This window comes from Scatophagus argus, chromosome 14 (assembly GCF_020382885.2).
Source record: "Scatophagus argus isolate fScaArg1 chromosome 14, fScaArg1.pri, whole genome shotgun sequence".
NCBI lineage: Eukaryota > Metazoa > Chordata > Actinopteri > Scatophagidae > Scatophagus > Scatophagus argus.
In genome coordinates, this window is record NC_058506.1 from 7,429,579 (window position 1) to 7,456,194 (window position 26,616).

At 40.4% G+C, this 26,616-nt stretch overlaps 1 protein-coding gene across 4 annotated transcripts in view; it reads left to right on the forward strand.

The window, feature by feature from the left end:
- LOC124070925 (roundabout homolog 2-like) overlaps window positions 1-26,616 on the forward strand; it is a 70,550-nt gene that overhangs the window by 39,783 nt on the left and 4,151 nt on the right. For 3 of the 4 annotated variants that reach the window (XM_046411267.1, XM_046411268.1, XM_046411270.1), the window contains 23 exons: window positions 758-915; window positions 1,075-1,195; window positions 1,345-1,483; window positions 3,481-3,617; window positions 4,398-4,409; window positions 4,927-5,051; window positions 5,986-6,157; window positions 8,858-9,063; window positions 10,387-10,468; window positions 10,592-10,757; window positions 11,182-11,348; window positions 11,430-11,551; window positions 13,318-13,549; window positions 18,337-18,461; window positions 18,560-18,731; window positions 19,804-19,980; window positions 21,098-21,124; window positions 21,279-21,318; window positions 22,916-23,043; window positions 23,690-23,962; window positions 24,752-24,914; window positions 25,363-25,620; window positions 26,383-26,585. In XM_046411267.1, coding sequence (XP_046267223.1) covers window positions 758-915; window positions 1,075-1,195; window positions 1,345-1,483; window positions 3,481-3,617; window positions 4,398-4,409; window positions 4,927-5,051; window positions 5,986-6,157; window positions 8,858-9,063; window positions 10,387-10,468; window positions 10,592-10,757; window positions 11,182-11,348; window positions 11,430-11,551; window positions 13,318-13,549; window positions 18,337-18,461; window positions 18,560-18,731; window positions 19,804-19,980; window positions 21,098-21,124; window positions 21,279-21,318; window positions 22,916-23,043; window positions 23,690-23,962; window positions 24,752-24,914; window positions 25,363-25,620; window positions 26,383-26,585 — 3,405 coding nt within the window. The remainder of the gene's footprint in view (window positions 1-757; window positions 916-1,074; window positions 1,196-1,344; window positions 1,484-3,480; window positions 3,618-4,397; window positions 4,410-4,926; window positions 5,052-5,985; window positions 6,158-8,857; window positions 9,064-10,386; window positions 10,469-10,591; window positions 10,758-11,181; window positions 11,349-11,429; window positions 11,552-13,317; window positions 13,550-18,336; window positions 18,462-18,559; window positions 18,732-19,803; window positions 19,981-21,097; window positions 21,125-21,278; window positions 21,319-22,915; window positions 23,044-23,689; window positions 23,963-24,751; window positions 24,915-25,362; window positions 25,621-26,382; window positions 26,586-26,616) is intronic. The other variant, XM_046411269.1, reaches the window with a different exon arrangement.

A 26,616-nucleotide genomic window follows, 5' to 3' on the forward strand; every position in this document is an offset into this window, starting at 1 on the left:
CCTTTAATTTTGCAGGTGTCCAGTAAATATTTGGATTCTTGTAGAACCCACAGTAGAGCCCATACTTTAGACTAGATCATAGCACAAGATCATAGATCACAGAATCAAGACTTTCTCTCTTGCGCTGTATTACATTTATAATACTCTGTTGCAAAATATCCATGGCTATTCAAGGTTCCCAGAGGATGAATTGCTATGACTTGTTAGCCCTGTCTTCCACTTTAGCACAATCATCAGGCTTTACTGCTGTTATTGTGCACAACAAATTAATTTTAACGTGAGCTCATTGAAACTCCCCAGAGGACGAACCTGTTACATTATGTACAAATTGCCCACCCACCCCAACTTGGGCATTGCTGCCAACACTGTGTGGCTCTGGTGTTTTAATGTGTGTCATGAACTTAAGCAACATGTCAGTAGGTTTGTTCATTTCAGCAAACACATTCACTTTGTGGGTTGTAGGAACTTTGTGTTGAGAAGCTACTATGGGCCTGTAGAAATTTATTGTTATTTGAATTTTTAATGCATGATCTTTCAAAATTCTTCTGTGGTTCTTGTTCTTTGTCTTATTGTCTTTTTAATGTACAGTATATTGTACTGTTGCTCCTACCTGGGGGAGGCCCTACCCCCTCAAGAGGAAAACTGTATTAGTGCGACTTTCGGGCTCACATAATGGAATCTTATAAAACTGATCAACTGAATGACCTACTCTCAGAGTCAAAGTAACAACCTTTGCTCCGTTGATTTTGTCTTGCAGTGTTACGCGATGACTTCAGACAGAACCCACAGGATGTGGTGGTAGCGGTCGGGGAAACTGCCAGTCTCGAGTGTCAGCCTCCACGTGGGCACCCTGAACCCACCACCTTCTGGAGGAAAGATAAAGCTCATCTTGACCTCAAAGATGACAGGATCACGGTGGGTTACTCCGCAGGGAAAGCTCTCTTTTACAGCACCCTTTTACATATACATGCTGAATCATATAGTCAATGACTCACCCATCCACATACCTGGAACTGTTATAATGGAAAGCACTTTCTATTGAACTGGTTCATTCTAATTGCATACATTTGATAGGTTCGTGGTGGAAAGCTGACCATCTCCAATAGCAAGAAGACTGATGCAGGGATATATGTGTGTGTGGCAGTCAATATGGTTGGGGAGAGAGAGAGTGAAAAAGCTCAGCTCTCAGTTTTTGGTAAGAAGTCTGACATTACACTCTTTGTCTGGCTCAAATAGAAATAAAGCTGAATTTTTTCATAGGTATTAACAGGAGACAAGCACATAGAGCATTTATCTGTAAAAAGTATATTTAGAATCTGTGTTATGTGCACTGCCCATATCCAGAAAGACCAGTCTTTGTGCAACGGCCCGTGAACCAGGTGGTCTTAGTTGACGAGAGTGTAGAGTTCAGGTGTCAGGTCCACGGTGACCCGCAGCCTACACTGCGCTGGAAAAAGGACGATGTGGACATTCCTCGTGGCAGGTGAGTGGTGTGTGAATGTTTGGGGTGTCTCTGTATGCATGCATATCTTTGTGTGTGTATACTTCTACAATAAAAGTCATAAGGGACAAATAATGAAGCACAGCTGACAGTAGCTGTTAGTTTATGGTGTTGTGCTGGATTGAATCATATTGTCAGGTGTTCCTGTGGTTTGGGTCACCCTCGTGGGCCCACATCATAAGTACATATTAACTGTAAATCATTAGATTACTTATTTATTTATAAAGTCATTATCAACCTGTCATGTGGGTCTTAATAGTTAGTGCTCAGCACTTTATACCTTTAATTACAGCATGTCTCATTATACAGTCTGGCCATCCATCAGAATCTTAATTTTTTGCTGTGCTTTTTTTGCTTAAGTAGTTCTCATGTTTGATGTGTCAGAAATCTGAAAAAATGCATTTCTATATAGTTTTGACATCTGTTTGACATTACTCTGAACTGTTTTTCTACTTGTGATTGATGGAAATTTGACAACTAAAACTAATTAAAGATTATGTTCTTGGACACACTATTCAATTACTACTAGAGTTGCTATCAAGTAAATCAAGCTTCAAGTAAATCAAATACAAGAGTATTAAGTAAACAAATGAAATTAAAATAAATGTGGAGCTTATGGTGCTCAAAACCAAGCAACTCAACTACAAAACATTGATTATTCAGCTTTAAAAAGGATTACTAAAAGCCTTAAAACTATTAACTTATTCTACAAGCTTAACTAACACCTGTTACAAGCAATTATTATGAACACAACAATACCCTCCTTGATGTGTCACAGGGTAAGGACATATTGTGAGGTAGACTATAATATTTGCCTGTCGCTCTGTCTGGCAGTCTGACTGCGTACTTGAGTTGTGCCCTCTACCTCAGCAACCCTTGACACTAGAAACATGTCCTACTTTCAGACCTGCCTCACGTCTTTTTCCTCCTTCCACTTCTTTCATTCTTCTCCTAAACCCGTCAGCCTCCTGGGAAGCCTGTATCTGGGTCAGAGATGTGCTGTGAATGGAGTCCTCACCAGACTCTGGACAGACCCCACAACCCCCATCGATATTCAGCCCACACCCTTTGGAACATCTATTTCAGATGTGACTTTTTCTCACCCCTTGTGCCATTTCTCTGCCTGACTTGCCTCCCATCTCTGAATCAGTATGGATGGCTAGACAATTTCACAGGATCTCTCACGCCAAAAAGGACCCCAGAGAGGGAGAGCCTGACTCCTTGCTCCTCTACTCATTCTGTCTGTAGCCGCTCTGAGGCCCTTATCTAAACTCTGGTAGATGAGATGTTTCTCTCACTCTTAACTGCACCAGTGCTGCCTTACAGTGTGCTGAACTGGTGGATACACACTGATGCATAGAACATGTCTATGAATTAGTCATTTCTTACTGCTTGACTCATTCATCAAATTCAGTTTGTCAGACTGAGCCACTCCCTTACTCTCAGACTGTTTGTCTGTCTCTTCTTCTTTCTCTGTCTCCCTCTCTACTGCTTGCCTTCTCCTGCACGATACACTCTCTCTCTCACACACACACACACACACACACACGTGCACACACATATAGTATAACATACTGCATAGCCCGCACCACAGTGGGTGGCTCATCTTTATAAATATTGAAATAGTGGAACAGCTAGGGTTCCAGCTGAAAGCACCTTTCATTTTGCCATGCCTTCATCTCAGAATAATTGCTCTCTTCTTTCTGCCTCTGTAGCAGAGTGTGAGCAGCAGGGAGTCTTAATTGCCTTAGAAAGTCTGTCTTTATTCTATCAAAAATGACACAACCTTTTTAAAAGCTTCCATCTAAAGCATCAGACAAGTTTACACAACCTTGAACCTTCAATGTCTTTTTGTTGATTGTATTGTTTACTTCATTAAAATGAACACTTGAATATGCATATAATTGTTATCACTTTTCCAGTTATCTGAAATCATTTGACAAGTCATTTGACTTGTCATTGCTCTCATTTGTTGCCAGGTATGACATCAGATATGAAAAAGAAGACTTCTTGCTGAGGATAAAGAAAGCATCTGTCAGTGATCAGGGAACCTATGCCTGTCTAGCAGAGAACCGTGTAGGTAAAGTCGAGGCCTCTGCCTACCTAACTATCAGAGGTGAGTAACTGTTTGTGGACTCACTCATGGCAAAGCTCATAACCCATCCCTGATATTTTTTTTATCTCCCAAAGCAGGCCACAGGACAATCAGTCCTTTATTGCCCACTTTACAAGCGTTATTGCCCCCCTGCTGAAAGGCTGGGCCTGGCCTCAGCTATATAGAAGGCTGATGTAGTTGATTGTTTCAGATCTCCAGCTAGGCTCCAGATATGAACAATCTAACCAACTGTAAGTGAACTGTTATGACTTCTCCTTGGGGGCTCAGTCCACTTACTCCATATTTACACCACACCAGTGAGAGAAAGCTATGTCATAGTAATTATAGAATACAAAAAATATTGCTATTTGGCAAGTCAGATTCCCTCTGCTTTCTGCTTTGTTTTTAAAATAATCTATTCTAAACCCACACGTCAAAGGTTTGTTTCATTCGCATGAGACACTAGATATATAGACAGATCTGTTAACTGTGAGAATGTGACATAAATCAAGTGTTTTCAGATGTGTTTTACAGCCAGTTTTTTTTATTTTTTTACTTTGGCATTTGTTACCCTTTGCCCTACTGTTGCCAAGGTGCTATTGCCTTGGGGCCCATGCCATCAACTGCTTTTGGGCAGAGCACCATCCTCCTGCCCCTGAACTTCATGGCTGGAAACCCTATTCCACCTCATTCATTTCTGATTTTCATTCTTTTCTTTTCTGTCCCTCTGTTCTACTACTCTGCTTTCCTTTTTCTCTGTGTTGTGTGTTAATCTCACCCACACCATTGTTGTGTCACCAGCTCATCCTGTTGGTAAGTAAGAGCTGATCCCATTGTGCATGCATTGCTCTCTTTCTGTTTTGGATCACACATGTATGCATGGACAGTTCCACAAAAACTTTCATCGAACTAATATTGGACATGCATATCTACATTGTTCCTATCAACCCCTGACTTCTGGCAGTATTTTGTAGAAACACTGGATTTATCACCTCACTCCTTTCAAACTGGGGGTCTAGATACAGTTTTGCTGATATGCCTTAGTTCAGAAATTTGTAACTGGTAAGAACATCAAGACATTCAGCTTATCGGGTATCATTCATTCTGATGTTCTGACAGCTGGATGAATGGCTTGTGTGTCTGGAATAGCCAAGAAATAGTTTGAAGACCTTGAACAAAAAACAAGACCTAATGCATGAACCTTTTAGTCTGCAGCTGGACCTTCAGTTTAAGTATATTTCTTTTTAACTTTTCTTCCTATCATACACATTTTGGATGTCTGTGAAAATTTGTTGCAATTGTGTTATGTTTATTTTACTTTCAACCTCAGAGGCGCCCCAGTTTGTGGTGCGACCCCGTGACCAGATTGTTGCACAAGGGCGAACAGCTATCTTTCCCTGTGAGACCAGGGGCAAACCTCAGCCCACTGTCTTCTGGCAACGAGAGGGTAGCCAGGTGAGGATACTGATTTGGACAAAACATACTTTTTATGTCATCTTATGTAGGAATCTGTACATAATCCTAGTATCTGTCTAAAAGGCTCAAACCAGCGAATAGCGCAGTGTGGTTCTGTTCCACATACAGATAATGAAGTGGTCATTTATCATCAATCTCCACCAATCTGGCTGGCCAATACACTGAGCAACAAACAATGTCATGTGCTGTGTTAGAGTCATTAGGCATAATGAAAGCAGGCTAATGTCCTTTCCTGCCCATCAGCTTGTCTGCCTGGGGTGCAGAAACAGACAATGCTGATGCCTCAATTTCATGACCATGACTGCAGGTTATCACAACAGGACTATCACTCCGGTGTAAACTGCTATTCAGACCAAGCAGGAAAGAGACATTGACCTACTTTTATCACTGAATTGTTTATAATTGTTGGAACGTGTATGCATATTAAAGGTATATCTTGAGCATAGCAGTGGTTTCTAAAGTTAGAAGGATGAAGATGTAAAGTTAAAATACATACAATACAATCATTTCTTTCACATTTTCTTTCCCCTGACAATCAACACTTAATATGGCAGAATAATTATTTGAAATATTTTAACTCATTATGATTGGAAGATAGAAATGAGTATCATCTGCATAAAATAAAAAGAGTCCTAATGGTTTATTTTGTGTGGGAAACAATATCTAGTTTAGGAGTGCTTTTTTAAGATAGATCTACTCAAAGCAACTCAATAATCTAGTAACATTCTGAATAATATTCAGGTCATTTTGTGAACAGCTGAAGAAGAAGACATTTCTCAGAGTTGGAAAATGTGTTGTCAATGAGAAAGAAGAGGCAAAAAGAGGTTTCATTTGATATATTTTATACTTTTGGCTTGCTGCAAGTATGCCTTTCCTTTTTATTTGCATTACTTCCCACTTTTACTCCCTGTAGGATCTTCTTTTTCCAAACCAACCGACACAGGGAGATAGCCATGTTTCTGTGTCCGCAAATGGAGAGCTGACCATTTTGTCTGTGCAACGCTCCGATGCAGGGTATTATATCTGCCAGGCCCTCACTGTAGCAGGCAGCATCATGGCCAAGGCCCAGCTTGAGGTAGCAGACGGTAAGGCTGCACTCACACACAGACAGAATATGATTACGTGCACAGTATGTTAAAAATATGAGAAGTACAGCACCAACATGCTCTAACAATTGTGTTAAATAAAACATTTTTGACTCAAATTCCATTATTACACCCTGTTGGGTACACTATGCATCAGGGAGTAATATGCACAGTATTAGTGAATACTCAGAACACTATTACATGATTGCATGGCTCAGTGCCCAGGTAATATCACCAGAATGAACCCATTACTTTTTTTCTCCATGGTATCATCTGGTGGAATATATATGTTAAATGTTAATATATGTTAAATGGACATGTTAAAATGGACAAAGTGTAAATTTGTAGGACAAAATTTTTTAGTAAATTAGGGCAAACATACTTATGCTCATAACTTGATTTAAGGAGTGGATGCAAAATTCCCATTTTTAATTTGTGTTATCAGGAGGTCTCAACAGACAGCTTGTATTTCATGTTCTTCTCACAACATCATTCAGATAGATTAAGGCTGTGATAACTTCACAGCCTGTTACCTACCTCCCTGAAGTTGCATTGTTCTGGCAATGTTGTGTGCTTTATAATCTAAGAGCCGTGTCAATATAATTCTAGACTTGACTTGAGGTGATTTGTGTGTGTGTGTGTGTGTGTGTTATGCACACTTTTCTTTGAAACCATACAAAAATATACACTTAACTTAGCAGTATGTGTAGACTATATAAAACACTGAATGCCAGTATCAAAGGGTATTTTTCAGCCCACGCTGAGTGAAGATGCATATGTGAGTTCTAAAAGCCAGTCACTCACAATCATGATTTTCATTATCACCTCACTGTGGTAAATTTGGATGGTCTGAAAAGAGTGAAACATTGTGAAATAAAACTCCTTGATGGAGAGACCCTTTACACTTTTTATGCAAAGCTTTAATGTCAGCATTAAGTGATGAGCCATTGCCAGCTGTGAACTATTTATGCCCTTATCTCCATTTGTTTCTTGGCTTTTTCTCCCACACATTATTAAATTAACACCTGCTGAAGTGTTTTTTGAGAGGACATTACTCCTGTTCTGGGGAAATGGAGATGGATCAATATCGAAATATTTGGTGCAGAACATTGGTGTGGGTGTGTGTGTGTGTGTGTTTGGGGGGGGGGGGGGGGGGGGGGGCTTGATTGATTGACTTGATTGCCCTGGGTATTACCTCAGATGTGTGACTGATTCCAGCCAGACTTAGGCAAGCCACAACTTAACAGTGAAGCTTTGCTGCTTAACATGTTAACACCATAACTACCATAGAAACGGGAGTCATTCACACTAATGCACACACACCACTGCATACTCTAGCCTGCAGCTGAGGGAAGCATTATATTTAGTCATTGTTTACTGAAAGTTGTCTTGAGCAGTGGTGTATTTCAAGAAACTGATGCCTGGATTAGACACTCATCTAATCAGCGTTTTAAAAATCAACATTTCCGAAGAAGCAGGCATACAGCTAGTGATTAGATGTCTCAACATCCCATTATCTGCAATCCTACTCTAAAATAATTCATTTTATTTTGCAGCCTGAGTAGCCTCTGGTAGTAATAAATGATAAGTGATCTCGATAAGCAACATTTTCTTATTACCTTTGTCACTTAAGCTGGATGCGATTGGATTTCTTAGAGGATTAAAGCTAAATTACGAAGAGCGGTATGCTGTAGTTGTTGGCTCTCCAATCACTTGGAGTATTGATAACTTACTGTTCAATAGGTGCAGTTATTTCCTCAAAATGCAAGACTGCGTATCATTAGTCAATATAGACTAATCTTATGCTCAAGTTATCCATCAAAGACAGACTGATGAAACATTTATTTCATTTGCTACTGCCACATAAATGCAAACAATTCAGCCTCCATAATAAGTGGGATATTGCATGTGGTTCTGCTTACTGTCCCTGCACCTAGTTGTACCTGATTTCTGCTATTCTGCTTGAATTGCTGTGTTCCTCATTGTGCTGAAGGAGGTGTGATGAAAGATAAGGCAGAGGAAACCTGCTGTAAACACTTGTGTGAATGGAGACAGACCTGATAACAGTGGAGAGCAGCAGTGAGGAAATTGGAAGCGGGGGTAGTTACAAGGCCTAGAGAGCTTCAACACTCCAGAAATTACTGTTGCAGAGTGTAGAGGCTGTTTTTAGATGATATAGCATGCTTTAAAAAGCTTTTAAAGAGATGAATTGTTGTACTGCTTGGCATGCTAATTCATAGTTTAGTAGTTCTGTGCGAGTGTGTGTGGGGGGTGAGTCAGAGTAGGAAGAGAGGGGACAGGCATGAATTTGTTGAGAGGTGTTATAAAGAAGGTATGGTAATTAGCACCATGGGTGAAGCATCGTTAATCCTCACCTAGTAATTAAAGCTCAAAGGTGTGATGCACTGCCATGAGCACACTGCCCTACTGTGGAAAAGGCTCACAAAACAGTCACTTCCTCTCACAACAAATGCGACTGATTGAACTCTAACATCTTGGGTCTACAGCCACTAATGTAATTACTTCAGTCACAAATTAACACATTTCGATAAGGTCACGTCTTTTTTTCACAAGTCAAAAGGCAAAATCTAACCAGTTAGAACAGAGAGCAATTGTTTCATGCCAAGACTATGACATCAAAATTACAGTGCTAGAAATGTATTCAAAAAATAACACCTGTTCCTTGATTACTATCCTTAGCCCTGAAGGACCGCCCACCACCCATAATTCGGCAGGGTCCATCCAACCAAACGCAGGTGGTGGGAGGTGTTTCTTTACTTAGGTGTCAGGCATCAGGGGACCCAGAGCCTACGGTCACCTGGAGAAAGAATGGGGTCAGTCTGCTTGGAAAAGACCCACGGTTTTCCCTGCTGGAGCATGGCAGCCTTCAGATCCAGAGTACCAAGGTGGGTAATAGTGAATTCCAAAGAGATAAATAAAGGTGCAACAATGAAAGTAAAGTAAAGTCAGGCAATAATAAAAGGTTGTAAACAAGGTGTGTATTTTGAACTTGACTGTCACTGCGTTTTTATGCAAATATTCTTTTAAGCAATGCTGCTGCATTGTCATATCACAGCAATAACCTTCCAATTTTTTTATTATCGACAGCAACTATGACCAAAATAAAAACAAATAAATAAAAAAGAATTACAGTTTTACCTACCTGCAGGTTTTTCATGTCTTTTTTCATGCCTTGTAATTGTTTTTCTTCTGTGTATGTGCTTCATTGCTTTGATTACCTACCTTTTACTGTACCATCAGTACAGTAAAGGATCTACATGTATTGTACATGGACATACAAACTCAAATACATGTCTAATGTTTAAGGTATTTTGTGTTTTCAAATCGCATACTTCTATTGCATGAGAAAAACTAAAGACGATTTTCTTTATCTGCTGACTGATCTGGATGTAATTCAAATGGACAAGTCAGTCAGGTTTCTTTTAAAAGCTGAATAGTGAGTATTGATTTTTATAAGTTGTTAAACACTGCTATTTAGTCTGAATCTCTGAGGCAGCAGTTAGACTCAAGGACAGCGACCTGTGAGAGGAGTCTAAAGGGGCTAATATAATGGAGGAACTGCAATATAGAGTGTCCTGTCACAGTGTCACAGTGCTCTTTCTGTGTCACTCTCTCTCACTTCTACTCTCTCTTGAGAGATAACATAGTCATCAGTGGCTTCTAAGACATTGCCTATATAAAATAGATTGTCATATCACTTATTTCCTCTGTCAGCACTGATGATGATAATGTTGATGGCTCAGGGAATTGGGGGTGACTATTATTGGAGGAAATCAATTAAGAAAATTAATGTAAGCTCTTACTGGACTCTTTTTTTTCATTGGCCAGTGTTAAAGTTTCCCCTCATCCACTCTCCGGCTTTTCTCGAGCCAAATGCAGGCCAGTAGAGGTTAATGCATTTTTACTGTACTACTAGCTGTGAATCTCCTTCAAAAGCCCAGAGTGACGTAATAGCTTGTAGAAACCATGTGGGATCAGAGTTACAAAAGCTACTGAATTCAGTCAAATACAGCAACAGAGCAATCACTGAAAACTATATTGTTTGTCATTTGGATGAGTGGAGGATGTCTTTACGGATATTTGGTCCTAGTCTGAATTTAGCCCCTTTAACAACCCTGAAATGAGCCAGATTATAAAAGATATCAAGCTTCAGATTGGACGGATCTTCTATGAAAAACAACTGTAATATAATAACCTATCTTCCTTAGATGTCTGATGTGGGGTTGTACACCTGTGTTGCTACCAGCTCCAGTGGAGAAACATCATGGAGTGCCTACTTGGATGTCAGAGGTCTGTTTCAGTAAAAGTAATTTATATGGTAAATGAACATAACTTTGTGCATGTCGGGCCTAACTTTGCTTGATGTGCTTTACTTTTCCAGGTATTAATTTTGTGTTTCCTCTTCTTTGTCAGACTCCACTGACCTCATAGACTTTGTGTCTCACAATGCAACGGCTCTCCCAGGGCCACCCTCCAAGCCGCAGGTCACTGATGTTACCAAGAGCAGTATCTCGTTGTCATGGGAACCAGGGCCAGAGGCAGGCTCTCCAGTGTCCTCCTATGTCATCGAGGCCTTTGGGTATGTCTGTGACCTATAGCCTCTAGCTACATTTAGTGACCCTGAACTTTCATGTTGGGTGATGTGCGGTTATTCTGTGAGCAGTTCAGTCAAGGCAGGACAATTTACAGACAAAATTCTGGATGGCTTATTTTACAGGAGTATCTTTTGTCTGGTATTTATTTTGAATGCTAATTATTTGGCAACTAAAATCTCACAAAATGGCTAGCACACAAACTTTTCTTTCCTTATCAAATAGTTAACTTATTAATTAATTATTTCTTATTAATCTTCTTGATGATGAAAATATGGCATGTCATTATACATACTGTGTGATATGTGATCCTTACTTCCAATCACCAGTATTGCCCCAAATAAACTATTTAGGTTACTTCTGTGGAAAAGGTTCTTCCTAATTAATTAGATTTAATTATGTTGTTCACAGTCAATCAGTGAGTAACAGCTGGCAAACAGTGGCAGACCATGTGAAGACCACAGAGTTCACAGTCAAAGACTTACGACCCAATACGGTCTACCTGTTCATCATCAGAGCAGTCAATGCCCAAGGGCTCGGGGACCCCAGCCCCATGTCTGACCCTGTCCGGACTCAAGGTACAAAAATGGATTGAAATGGATTTTTATTGAGGCATCACGGTTCTACTCTACATACCTTCATTTCTTTCTCTCTCTCAGACATTAGTCCCACAGCGCAGGGAGTGGACCATCGTCGCGTGCAGAAGGAGTTGGGAGACGTGGTGGTCAGCATGCATAATCCTGTGGTCCTTAGTTCCACTTCAGTGCAGGTCACATGGACTGTGAGTAGCTATAGTATTTGATGGCGGTTTATAGTACAAAAGCAATTATCATCACTAGTGAACCTGTTTACCTGTGGAACATTCAAAATAGATGTTTTCTGAACAGTCCAGGTGCCCATGTCCAAACTTGTTTGTTTGTTGTTGGCATCAAATTCAGAATAATCATGTATTTTCAAAAAAGCAATGATGTTGATGTCATAAAACATTAAATATATTGTCTTTGTTTTCTATTGTGTATATATCAAAAAGGATTAGCAAATTATTATGTTCTATCAAACACCATCCCAAGTTCTTTGGAAACCTGGTTATGGTTGTTGTTCTCCAGAGCAACAAATACTGTCTAAGCTGGTTGGTGAACTTTATATGTGACATGTCACTGTGTTTTGGATTTGTTGGCACACAGAGTACATATTGTGGGATTCATAGTCTGAACAGCTGGTATTCGATCAATTTAGAATGGTTTGAGGTGATGCAGGAATCAAGACTAATGTTTCTATTCAGGGCAAATACATCACTATTAGGTGCTACATGTGTCACTTCTGGAGGCAGTTTGCAGTCAGTCCTTTGTCTGGGAAATGTTATTTCTGTCTGTTGGCAAGGTGTCCCCACTGCCTGCTGCTGTAGGTTAATGACACACCTAGGATGGGCTTACTCTAGTCTGCTATTTCATGCCTGTCAGTACAACAACCCTGTATTGTAATGCTGCTTGCAGATTGACAAAAAGACAGGATAAATCTGCCTTTTTGGTCTTTCTGAATGGGTCTGCTGGACGTTATTCAGCCAGACTGTATTTGCAGGAAAAACACTTCATTCATTATCCAATGTCAAGCAAATGTTTCTGTATTAAAGTTGTTTGTCTTCACTGTTGGATTTGGCCTGAAGTCTTTGTTGCCCTGTGGATATCCTGGGAGAACAGTTGTACAAATGTACATTTTTCAGTAAACTTTAGCTGAACAGTGTGTTACTCAGCTGAATGTCAGGTGACAAAACAGACATGCTCAGGTTGTTCAGGTGTAACAAGAACCCTCATTCCAGGCTTAATCTTAAAACCAAACTTAATCCTAGCCCATACACTCAATATGTGCAGGCTACATCTCAGACTTTATTCAACAATCCGTACATTTAAAGCAAAGTGTTTTTGTAACTCTACAGTCATATTTGTAAAATATATTTGCTGTTTCATATTACAGTAACTTAATGCAAGACCTCTCCACAGTAGTGTGCAGTAGGTGAATTATAGGTCTTGATTAATTTTGCAGATGTCCACTAAGACAGTAGGAAAGTGAACACAGAAGAGGGGAATGTGTGCTCATATGTTCATGGTTGTTTGGGGAGGTCCATTCTAATATGTTTGGCCTTGTCTGATAATAAAGAGCTGCTTTATATCAGTTGTAAAAGCATTTAGTATTTTTTAAAAAAAATACAGGTATTTTTTTACATATTTTTTTAAAAAAAAAATATGCAGAAAAAGAAAAAGAAAAAAATTCAGACTATTCTGATCCAGTATTTTGGGTCTGTACTCTGCTGAAAGTCTCTGAGTCAAGGGTGCTGCCAAATACACTACAACACTCTTCTTGTGATTTCTTGCTTCTCTGCTGCTAATTAAAACTGTATGATTAACTGAGCATGCATAGTTGCTGGCAGAGGACACAAACTGAATGCTGATCCACAGCTCCAAAGCAGTTTACACACAGATGTGTAACACCTCCCACACCATCATACAGCATGTCTTCATCCCACTCTCTCTCCTTCTGCTCTTCTCTCAGGTGGAGAATCCATCCCAGTTTATTCAAGGCTACCGTGTTTTGTTCCGGCAGACATCAGGCCTACCCTCCCCAGGGCCATGGCAGATACAGGACTTGAAAGTCGCCTCAGAGAGGGACATAACTCTCTCTGCTCTGAAGAAAGGCATCGTCTATGAGATTAAAGTGCGGCCATACTTCAATGAGTTCCAGGGTGCAGACAGCGAATCCATGACAGCACGCACCATGGAAGAAGGTAGGCGACAAATTAATTCACATTTCTAACAAAAAAAATCTTCTTTAGTGCCGACTCCATGTTGCAAGAAATGTAAGATTTAGTTATTTATGCATGAACGGATGCTCTTGTGTAAATGATTCTACCTACTTTTATGTTTAGGTGCTGCTAGTAATGGCTTCATGGCTAGATAGTAATGGATAATGACATTGCAAGTACACCCACCCACACAGGCATACTGCTGCAGTGCCATGTCCCCTGTGTGTGAAAACAGGTCTACCAGACAGCGCAGTGGGGGGGTTTGACAAGTCTGGGCCTCTGTGAGTTGGTGGGCAAAGGGGGAGGGCAGAAACGGTCTTTTTTGACATAAGCTCAACTGTTTCCCTGCTCCACTGTGGACCTCTGCTGCCATGTCTCCATCACACACCAACCAGACCTGCATGATATGACCCCCCTTTAAAAGCCTATACAGAGAGACAGTCTCAGTCTGTACTGAGCTTTATGGGTGATAACACAATCCTCCTGTCATGCAGGTCTATTTACTCAGGTTAACCGTTTGTGGCACAGATAAGTATAACATAACATCAGCTCTTGCATGCTTTATTTTTATAACAGAAAATTTGCAATTTAATATCATAAATTCCTTAAACTGTATCCTCACGCCCTTGTTACAGAGTGACAAGATATTATTATCTACAATGCCCATTGTGAATAAACATCTATAAAATCACTTAGATCTAGCCTGAGAATCAGATTTTTAAGTTTTCTTCAGTATCAGAGTAATCCATGGATAGTCTTCTGTACATTCATGGGTGCACTGGAAAACAGGAACTGTAAATTTCAAATTTGTTATACATTTAATGGTGCCAGTTTGCCAAAATGTAAACAAATATTAGCTAAAAATGATCTCAAGTTTGCTGAAGGCCTATAAGTGAAGAGAGACAAAGCCCAGTTTTTTCATCGATGTATCAAAATTTAATATTAACCCAAAAACAATGGCAAAATAAGGTCCACTCGCCCTTTGGCCAAAGCTTTCGACCACATCACATCACTTTATAGGTGATAGTTTTTTCGGGATCATTGACATGGATCTCTTGATATGCCAGTTTATAGCTGTTACAATTTCATCCATAGCATTCGCAGGACTTCTTGTCTATCTCAGCTAATAAATGAATCACTGCAGTTCATTCTTGAACTAGAAAAGCCTAACTGAGACCAAACTTGTTTGTGAGTGTTGTGCTTTTATCATCCTATGGGTTTTGAGCTATTTATTCAGTGTAGTCAACCGTTTGACTACGCTGGTAGCATTAACATAGCTACCTAGCTAATGTCAATCAAAAACAGTGTGTAATGTTTTTCCTCTTACTGCACGCACCCAAGCGTTTCAATCCCACGTTTCCCCAGTGCTTCATCAGCGCTTTTCTGACAGAAAAAAAAAAATGGTATGTAGACACATGGTCTTACTACCTTAGTCCAAGAAAATCTAAAAGTGTTGTGGATGACATCATAACAACTACTGAGCAACAGATCCATCTCTATCACAACTGATAAAGACAATATGACGGTGGCCCTCAAGTTGGAATTTTGTAAAACTGCTATTTCCAAGGGCAAGAATGATCTTGTTGTTTTTCCTGCTGGCTGGACAAGGGGACCTCTTCATGTAGGTGGATTCAAGTGCTGCATCAGCTGGACTGTGTGGAACTCGGCTTGCACTGAGAGCAAGTCATACTGAGGTCATTAATGCATCTTCCTCCCAGTAGGAGAATTAGGGACTATGAACAATGAATACAGCTGGTGGAAAAAATGAAACCCACCTCACCATAGCCCAATTAAAATGGTCACATAGGATCACTGCAGGTCTTTGTGGACCAGTGCACATGCTCTAGTTACTTGTATCCTGGAAACAAAGCATCATGGTAGAGGAAAAATTGTCTTGATCCACCAATACTCCGAGAGCCCAGAAATGTGCTGATCTGCAGAATTAAGAGAAAAAACACCCAATATCTAACAAAGACAGGTGGGGAATGTGCCCCTGCGTTTGTGAAACACAAGCAGAGGGCGTCTTTGGGGGCCTCAGAGATCAAAACAACTGATGTCTCACACTACATACAGAGGCAAATTGTGGATTAAGATTAATGATCCTCACAACCTTTCAATGAGTTGTTAGTTCGACATCATTGTGATCCATAGGATCCTAAGGCTGTCCTCCACTGCTGTCGGAAAATTAAAGGAAATGTTATGGTGTGATAAAGTGCTAGGCAGTTATAGCTGTTAATATGATATACTGATGATATGAAACTGGCGAAGGAGGGAGACTGAAGAGAAAAGACAAGGACATCCTGTGGAGAATAGAGCTCCCTGATCCTACTAGATAGGGTTTATTTTGCATTGCATGTTTAATGCAAAATAAACTCTATCCTGTGTTGTATGTATATATAACATTGGATAGAGTTTTATATGGGAACCGGTATGTTGAAAACATAGAAATGTTTGCTAATTCATGAATTAATTAATGTACTCATTTGCATAACAGGTTAAGTTTACCACTTTATAACCTGTATAGCAGGACATTAAGCAGCTTAAGTGGCTTTTTTAAAAATTGCACAGCTGTGAGTAAAAACTGAAATGTTCTCTTAGACATTGGAAGCAGTAATAACTTTAAATTACTCTCTAGCTACTGTGTTCATCAGTCCTAATATCAGTATTAGTCTCATTATTAAGACCATACTCTTTGACGTTTTCTACTGTTATGACCGTTTATTGTAATGTTATCCTGAGTCATTACTGGTATTGTACATTATTCTTCCTCAGGGATTGTTCTCGTACATGCAGAAATAGCAGAAGTACAGTTAATGGTTCCTGTCTTCTCCTGATGTAAACATTTGACTGATTGAGACAGCTCAATGATTTTGCTGAAACAGCACTACTGCAATGACATTTTGGAAAATTGTAGCCTACTGCGTGATGGTGCATTCACATTAGCTCACCAAAAATTTATTTATATTTAATTTATATATTGCGCTTTGACACAATCATAATGTCACGATTCACGATTGTAGATTATGTGAAACTGACTGTTTAGTGGTCGCTGTTGTACAAGATCTCTGTCAGTCCCATTTTGGAGCCCTCCTGTTTTATTATTCATTCTGCTCATTTCCACATATACTGGTTAAATGTTGCTGATATTCTATACTTACAACCACCTTCTGGGAATTGTATGAAGCAGCTCACAAATGAAGATAAAATGGGGACGACAGTGTTGTACATTTACGTTACTTTTTTGATGAAAATGTTTGCAGTAGCAAGCAGAATTCACTAACTCTAATTATTTTGTTTTGATAAAGGGAACTAAAGATCATTTGAAATAATCGCTAAGCTTTTGACCCAAGCCCTTTTTTTGTAATTCCAAACCATAGCTATTATTCTGAGTTCATGTATCAGTGCAAAAGCCCAACATATGGATATTGCAACTCATCTACTAATCAGATTGGCCATGTTATATTTTTTTTCCTTTTTTTTTTCCAGAAATTCAAATCAAAAAGACAAATGATTAACGAACTATTCTTGGCTGTGTCACATGGCAGATTTAATTCCTTTATTCTGCCAGGATGTCAAATATTTTGCCTACAGATCATATATGTTTAGAGCCTCCCTTCAGAGAGCAGTCTCAGGACTGCTAGAGATACGTGTTCTTATACTCCCAGTGCAGCATCCTGGCTTCATTAGTAAGATCTACCGATACACGCACTGTTTGCTGTTGCCTCACTGAGACGCTGCGCATGTGTTGATTGCATTTCTCTCCAGCCATTTACAGAACCAATTCCATCTGGAGAATTTAAGTCACAGTAATCATGTTGCTCTCTGGCCAGGTGGCAAACAAGACAAAACCATCACAGCCCACCTGCTTTGGTTTCTCTGCACTGCTGTGGCATTCGGTGCCTTGGTTACATTACACTGCAGATAGCATTATTATTTTGTAGCTCCTTAATTGGGTTCAGAGTAGTTATTTCATCCACTCAGTCAAAGCATAATGATAGTTTTAATGTGAACAGTGTTGAACAATGTGCCCAAAACAGAGATAATTTGTTGTTTAGACATGGTGTTGGACTCCTGCTACCAGCAGCCTTTTTAAATCACTGATTTGTCCAGGCAGATTATCAGGCCAGTTTGGTATGTTTAAAAATGACCCATTAAAGAGGAACTTGGCATTGAGAAACCTTGGGGCAGACTCTTCAGCATCTTAATTAAAGGATATGCACACTGACCATTTTTATTCTGTATTGTGTATTTTATATGTGATATGCAAAACTGAATACTGATACTTTGGAAGCCTTTACATGTGGTTCTAATTCATTATGGAAGTGATGTTAGCTACTGGGCTCACCCATATTTTTTTGGCAGAGGAAATTACATCTCATTTCTCAGCATGCTGCTCTGCTTGGAATGGTTATCATTTGTGCGATTAGTAAAGCACAATTTCAACCTCAAACACTTGATTTGTATAACTTATGACGTCAGTAAGATAATAGAATTTTAAACTCAGTGTAATGGAAGAGCAGTGTGAGTTTCAGGTCCCAGTGATTCCCAGTTATACAAAAATCCTGCCATTAAGATAGGAAATTGAGATGAAGTGCTCTGGTAGCCATCTGCCACGCTGGCTTAGAAAATACCCTGTATGGCTTGCTCTATGAATATTAATTGAGGCAGTGAGAGATACAAATCCTTCTTTGACTTGATAAAAAAAAGAGACACTCACTTTTCAGAACAAAAAAAAATCAATATGCTGAATCATATTATTCTCTCATCAGCACCTGGTGCACCTCCACAGCAAGTGACAGTGGTGACAGTGGGGAGCCATAACAGCACGTCCATCAGCGTGTCGTGGGACCCTCCTCCCTCCGACCAACAGAATGGCATCATCCAGGGTTACAAAGTAGGCTCAATCTCTGCACTTGATACACTGTATCACTGTAAGCAACGTTCTGTACGACCTTACAATGAATTCTGTCTGGTGTGTCTCATTTTTGTCAGATCTGGTGTTTGGCCAACGAAACCCGCTTTCATGTCAATAAGTCTGTGGATGCAACCATCCGTTCAGTGGTGGTTGGGGGGCTGCAGGCTGGAGTGCAATACCGTGTGGAGGTGGCTGCAAGCACCAGCGCAGGGGTGGGGGTTAAGAGCAAACCCCAGCTCATCATTTTGGGTAATCCACTCACACATACACACACTAAACCTGGAGTCAAATGAAATAACCTTATAATGGGGGACCCAGGTCTCCATCACAGATTGGGGGTCTGGAAAAATGATTTATCAATTTATTGCACTTGAAGAAAGAAGATTGCGCTTTACAACGCAGACGTCTACTGAGAAATCAATAGCGTTTCATTAAGTGTAGTGTCTGGTAACACTGTGCCAAGTACTGTTAGCCATATCAATAATCCTTTTCAATATGTGGGCAGCTGGTGCTAACAAAGTAGACAGTGTTTTTGTAGCAGATTATCAGACTATCACATCTTCTCAAATAGCTAAAGGATGCCCAGAGTATATATGCTCAGAATCAATATTGGAGCCCAGGCCAGATGCTCTTCATCTGTGACTTTTGACTGATATATAATAACGCCCTTAACGCGCAGGAAAAGGGAAACACAGGCCTGTGGACTGAAGCTTAATGATGGGGGGGTTTCCTGCTGGAGACTGTGAATCTAATTTCACAGCACAGTAGCCGCAACAGAAAATCAAACTCTGTCAGAGCAGCTCTGTCAATCTTGTGTCTTGCAGCTCAAGTTGATAAGTGCACTGCTGAATTGATTTACTCTGCCTACATATTGGATGCACTGATGCTGTTTTATTTATATATATATATATATATATATATATATATTGGCTTTCACCACAGTTGCACATTCATCTTTTGGCTCTTCCTGTGGTCCATGTGTCTTGATGTTTCATATATGCTGTCTTGATTTACTTTCTTAAAATGCATCATTTGATAATAGATTTTCTTTTCTTTATTTTTGTTTCCTTTTTTTTCATAACTGAGTTTCCTGGTAAGTTAGCCAACCAAGGAAATGACCCTGTACACACAATTAAACAAAAAATACTCATAATTGTTTTTTTGTTTGATTTCATTGGCATTGTCCTCTGTCAGACATATATTAATTTATTTATTTTATTTATTTTCATCCTAAATGTTTTTTTTATGCATAGCAACTATTGAGAATGGACAGGCAAACTGACATTAAACCATTGTGTCAATTTGTACACGGTGCCCCCAGGTGCAGAACTGAGGGACATAATGACAGGATCAGAGGGCAACAATAGCATCTCGGACGTGGTGAAGCAGCCGGCCTTCATCGCAGGTTTAGGGGGGGCTTGCTGGATTGTCCTCATGGGCTTCAGTGCCTGGCTGTATTGGAGGAGAAAAAAGAGGAAGGGACTCAGCAACTATGCAGGTAAAAAAAAAAATCAATTTACATGGTTCTGCAGCAACACAAAATCTCACAGCACACTAGTTCTCTCTCTCCAATGAAAACTGATGTCATCACAGATGCAGCTTCATTTGAGCCGGCTAAAATGCAGAACAAAGGAAATATATTCAGCACAGATGGAAATAGGCCCTATTGACTTTAATTCACTGTGCACTGATGTGCATCAACTGTGCTGAGTTCCATCAGCACCTCACCTCAACACTCTAATACGTTCACACAAGATAAGTCATTTAACATCCCCTTCCATTATCAGGCCATGGCTGGTGTTGTTTGCACATTAACATGAGGCACATCTAGGTTTACGTATGAAATATTCTTATCCCTCTATGAGTCAAGCATATAGCTGGGTGCCATTATCATAATGTGTATTGCAGCTTTCATTGTAGTGACTTGGGGAGAGAGTGCTGTGATTTCCTAATTCAATAGGGATTTACATGATTGAATGCTGCTTCTCTGATCCCTTCTCTCAAAACAAATTGAGGAGTTTAATAGCAAAACATCAACATCCATTTTAGAGGAAAATATAGCAAACTTTTACAGGAATGATGGAGTGATATAGACAATTGTACTCCATTTTTTTAAATAGTATGTATTATTGAAACAACTTTATTAATATTACAGTAATATTAAATAGTTAATATATATATATATATATGTTTTGAAGTGTCACATTTGTTGAATAATAATTTATTTCAGAATAAATCTCTCATTTCTCTCTTACTTTAAAATGAGCCCATGTGTTCACATTTATGTTTTGAAAGAAGTCATTTTTAAAGATGGTGCAGATGGCCCAGTGCAAAAGGGGTCAAATGTGTCACCTTCATTTGAACTTTATCCCTCAGGGCAATCAGCTTAATTCAGAAAGTGATGGAATGGAGTGGTTAGATGTATTGCTGAGCTGACTTTCATTAATATGTGATCAGTGCTGACACACCACCGGGTGATAAATGAGCATACAGATCAAGGATGAAAGGACATGATCCATACTTCCACAACTGATTTCATGAAGATTTTGTTTGTTTCATATGACTGACACTCTTTTCTGCTTTTTAAACCTCTAAATCGCTGTCTTGAATTGCAGTTCAGTCCTTCACCTTTACTCGTGCAGGTATGTCAGTGCATTTGTGTATTATATATTGAAATATCACAGGAATTTGGTGCTTACATTCTTGACAATAACAATGTATCAATCTTTCAAATCGAGGTGAGCCAAAATAGTTTTGCTGTAATATTTTTCCTGTCTTCCCTCTTCTCTCCACAAGTTACATTCCAAAGAGACAGAGGCCTGATCAGAAATGGAAGGTGAGAATTTAAATGAACTCCTAGTGTAAACCCTAGTGTAGCTTTGCCACTGACATTTGACACACGAGTGCCATGCAGTGCAGCAGTCTGCCTTCTCAATGACAGAAGTCCATTGTAATACCTGTAATGAAGCGTTCTTTCATGATGAATGCAATTTGCATACATGTTCCAATTCCAACCCCCCCACCCCCCACCCCCCCAATCTGTTCATACCAGTGTATGATTTTCACTGATGTACACTTGATGAAATCATTAATCACTCCTTTGAAGTGAGTGCTACCAATTAATGCAGGTGGGCCGCTGTTTTGTTCTCTGGCTCTCGCTCAGTTCATCCAGGGTTGCTGGCAGAGTGAGAGGTTGTGGGAGGAGGGGAGAGGTGATGAATGCGCTGTTTAAAAAGGTTGGCGTAGAATACACAGCCATGGGTCGAGTGCAGGGGTATAACTACAAAGTGTCAGACCTTGAGACTCCATTCAGTGGTCCTCAAAATTTCCCGGCCTGCTCAAAAATGCCCAAAGCGAAGCCTACATTTGTATGCGCTGAATATCAACGTGTACTGAAACAACAAGAAAAGGTGGAAATTTTGCAGAAAGTGAAAGAATGAAGGTCCTCTTCTTTTTCTTCATTCCCTCTTTCCTTTTTGTTACACCTAAGCAAGCAAATAAGCCCAGAGCTAGAGCAAATGTTGTAAATAATGAACTAAAAATAAACAGTTTCTTGCCTAGCACTTTTGTGTGGCTGAGTGCATCAGAGTGCTTCTTCACACTGTATACATATGCACTACTGTGTTGGTGCTGGCATGTGTTTCTAAGTACATGTATGCTAGTGTATGAATAAGCGTGTGTATTTTAAAATGGAAATTATTGACATAATTGTTTGAACACCTTTGAGCCATCACTAAGTCAGCTGTGAACAATTCCCTTGACACTCAGTGATTCAGGCCCAGTGAAAAATTCAGTGTAGCTGCACATTAAGTAAGCATATGCGAACAGGATGCATGAGGCATGTGAATGTTGTGCCATTTTTATAGCAGCTGATACAAAGTGGTTGTAAATTGTCTTTTTTTTTCTCTCACTGAATTGCTGCCCACAACTTTCCTACCTTGGAGTCAAAGCCTGTATTCATGACCGTTTTATTTCAGTAAGACAAAATGACACGGTAGCTTTCCTAAACCACCTAATGGGCTTTTGCTGTCTCTGTTGCTATGGAGACAGTGCACCAGTGTAGCTGATCTGCCAGGGGCTGCCCATGATTCTCAATTTAAAATGTAAATTCTGTTGTGCTAAGGCTCTAAAGTGGATTTAGTGTGTATTTAGGCCTGCCTTGTATCTCCAGGGAGAGTTAGGGGTGGTGGAGTTGAGAGGAGGCAGAAGTCTGATTTATAGACTTGCCATTTTATGTCTTTCTGTTGTTTATTGTCGCCTGTGCACCGGGCTGCTCCACAGGCGAGAATATGCTGAATGAGTTTTCACATCAATTTGTTGTTGATGCAGCAGGAAGAAAATGAACAATACTGGTACGGTGCAGGTTGGATATTAAACCATGTCAACGGTTCTCTGTCTTACATCTCTGTCTCTCTGCAAACAATGCCTCACAGTCGTCCAGGGCTGTTGAAAGTGGGTGACCCAGGCCTCCCCTGGTTGGCTGACTCCTGGCCCTCCACGAGCCTTCCAGCTAATGGGGTCTTAGGGAGTCCGAAGGGCAGCAACAACTTTGGCCGAGGAGGTAAGAAACATAAACAGACTGTGGTGATGGAAAACACAGTTTTAGCAATGCCTGGTTGGACAGCTTTGATGTTCATCCATTGGGAAGCACAGTGACAGGACATCACACATAAGCACGCACACACAAACAAGTACACGCACGCAAATTAAAAGCGCCTTTGAGGCCTATACTTTGCTGATCTGATTTGACAAGCCTGATATTTGGCTTAAGTTTGTGGTGTATGCATCTACTTTTTGCGTCGTTCTTTCTCATGCCCTGCCGTCGTGCATTTTTCAAGTTTGTGTGAGATTGATAGTTCAAGTATGTGCGTGTGTGTTGTGTATGCTCTCACAGCTCATTGGAACCCTGGTGAGCTACAGGGTTTATGTGTGCAAAGACAGTAGAGCTGAAGGTTAGCGCTGTTTGAATGTCCCTCTTGTGAACACTCCACCAGGCTTCCACAGCATGATGCATGCTAATTATGGTTGTAGATAATCACTTTCATTTATATCAAGTCCATTTGAGATCTGTATTTAACTAATACAGAGTACCAGAGCAGCAGGGAGTGTTAATGACCTTTAAGATCGTTAACTTCATGTCAACTTATCTCTCCATGATCCCTTTTCCCTTTCGTTCCTTATTCTGTCACACTCCTCTTTTGTCTCAGATGTTTTACCATCCGCCGCGGTGGAGAAGACCGGCACCATGCTATCTGATGGTGCCATCTACAGCAGTATTGACTTCATGGGGAAGGCAGGCTACAGCAGCCCAGCGCGAGGTAGTCAGCCCACCCCCTACGCCACCACTCAGATACTTCAGTCCAACAGCTTCCATGAGCTGGCTGTGGACAGGCCAGATCCTCGCTGGAAGGCTTCTCTCCAAGCCCAGCAGGAAATAGCAAACCTGGGCTATTCGCTAACTGACAGACGCTCTGGCAATGGTAAGAGTCATAATGCAAAAAAAGCTCAAATCTGTTTTTTTCTTTTCTTTCCTTTTTTCCTTATTTGGTGTGATGTTGCACTCTTGTGTATGTAACTTGGGCAAGACTGTCATAAATTACTACAAGGGAGTTGGGAAACTAACCCAGGGAAAGAGCACAATGAAAAGAGTGGAATTTATTTACATATTCACTGGAAATGGGCCCCGAGGATAATTTTCTTAATTACTCTTCTGTCTTCATCACAATTCTACCCTGAGAGCTTATCTAGCCCAGAAATGTCACACAATCATGACTCATTTCTTTGGTTTAACTTGATTAGTGATGGCATAAAGTCCCTCAGTGTTTTGAGTTATTTATGCAGCATATATACATTTAGTAAAGTCATGCAGGCATTTCTGTCTGTACTTTTGTAGTCTTGCACAATAGGCTGTGTGCTACAGCTAAATGTCAGACTCACCAGAGATAAAGTAGAGCAAATGCGCAAGCTGTATGGAAGCAACTTAAAGTGGTTTGCCACAGGTTTTGATGCCTCTTTAAGAAATGTCAACATTTAGAAAAAGTCCTAATGTGCTGTCAGCACACAAAAAGAAGAAATAATGAACACTGGGTGGGAGACAGGTTTGAAAAAGTTCAGATGGCAGAGACAGATAGAAGATAGCTTTAAAGGCAGTGTGTGTGTTAGAGTGTGTGTGTGAAGTCAGTGTTGAATGATGTTGTGTGTAGAGCATAAGGATCTCTTAGTATTGTGCAGAGAAGACCAAGCTTTCTTCCCTCTTTACGTACCCCCAGGTGCAAAGGTTGGGAAAAAAAAGAAGGTGAAGGGTGGAACAAAGGCCTCTAAATCAAATGGGACATGCTGGGCTAACATGCCTCTGCCTCCACCACCCATGCACCCTCTCCCTGGTACCGAAGTTGACCTTGACTGTTACCCCCAGGAAAGCCACGGAGGAGGGTAAGATACATTCATATCTCATCAGGTCTCGGGCCTGGAATAGATGCGCGCAAACATAGAAACACACAACGGTAGAAGAAACAAATGCAAACACAGAGGTCGCAATTTCCTGCACCTGTACCCAGTGTGTGTGTGTGTGTGTGTGTGTGTGTGTATGTGTGCTTTTCCATCAGAGAGCTTGAACAAGAGCTTCTCACAATACAGACAAAGCTTTAGAAGACCTCTATAGCAGTATATTATTAAATTAACTTGCCAATGAAAGAAAAATGACCAGTTGATCTCTTTAGGATCAGTTTTTCCACATTTGTCTCAAGATAATGACTAATTCTAACTAGTGAAAATATTTTTCACTTATTCTTTCCTGTTCTCTTTGACATAAATATACAATCAACTGTTCTGCAAAGTCACTGTGATGATTAATGCAGAAAACATTTTGCCCACACTCCAGATATGACAGCAACAGTTGGGCCCCACCCATGTCTGTCCAGACCTACTGCCACCAGAATCTGGACAATGAGGTAGAGGAGGAGAGAGGTCCCACTCCACCCTTGAGAGGAAGATCTTCGTCACCGGCAGCAGCTTCCTTCAGCCAACCCTCGTCTTCCTCTCTCAGCTCTGCACACCATGAGGAAATGCAGTCCATTTTGCAAGCCCACTTGGATGAGCTGACCAGAGCTTACCAGTATGAGGTGGCCAAGCAAGCCTGGTAAGGATCTGTTAAAGCTGCAGCTTTTGCTACATTTTGAGACCACCTTCAATTTGATCAATTTGTGTGACTAGATATTTGAAAGCCTTATGCTGTGTTTATGCATCACAATTTTGTTCAAATATGTTTGCTCTGCAGAGTAAGAGAGATACATACCTGTAATTTTATTCATTTTATTCTGTTGATAGTTTGGGCTTTTGCATATCAATGGCCAATGTTTGAGTGTTTTATTATGATGGTATTTACATGTGTCAGCGCGCCTGCGGTCTGTTTCTTGGGAGCGATAGAAACAGCTCTCCATTGATTACACCTTTGATGGAGCATTGGAAAACTTGACAAGTCAGTAGCGACACGTGTTGGAGGGTAATGACTGGGTTTAGTCTAACATGCTGTTCTGACATCAGTAAATAGAGTTGGTAATTATGCATGCATCTCCTCTATGGCGGGATGTGAGCCATCATGGGGGACAGCTGTGGGGGAGATAACAGGCATGTTGGTGACAGCCCTGCCCATCCAGATATCCTTTATCCAGTCCAATTACAACTCCATTGTGTTAGCACAACACACACCAGCGCTGAGAAAGTAATCACTGAAATCACTGCAGGCATTCATAGTATTTGCATTGCTACCTTTCTGAATATTCACTAATTCTGCATTCACCAGCTTGTTTTGCAGTATTTTGCCTGCTCATTATTTGACCTATGTTGCTTTTTTACTTTTATTTTGTTCATTAATATACAATATTTCCCCACAATTAATTAGGCACATGAAGAGCAGTCCAAACGTGTCCAACACCCCCGTCCCTCCAATGGACTTCATGTCCAGTACACTGGGCTCTGATTTGGGAGCCACTCTCCTTTCTGAAGAAGACGAGGAGATGGAGGAACGATATGCTGTGGTGTCAAAGAATTTGTGTGGCTTTGAATACACTCCTGGTCACAGCGTTGATAATCTTGACGGCTCAGGTATGTTTTGCTTGTAGTAAAACTAATTTGA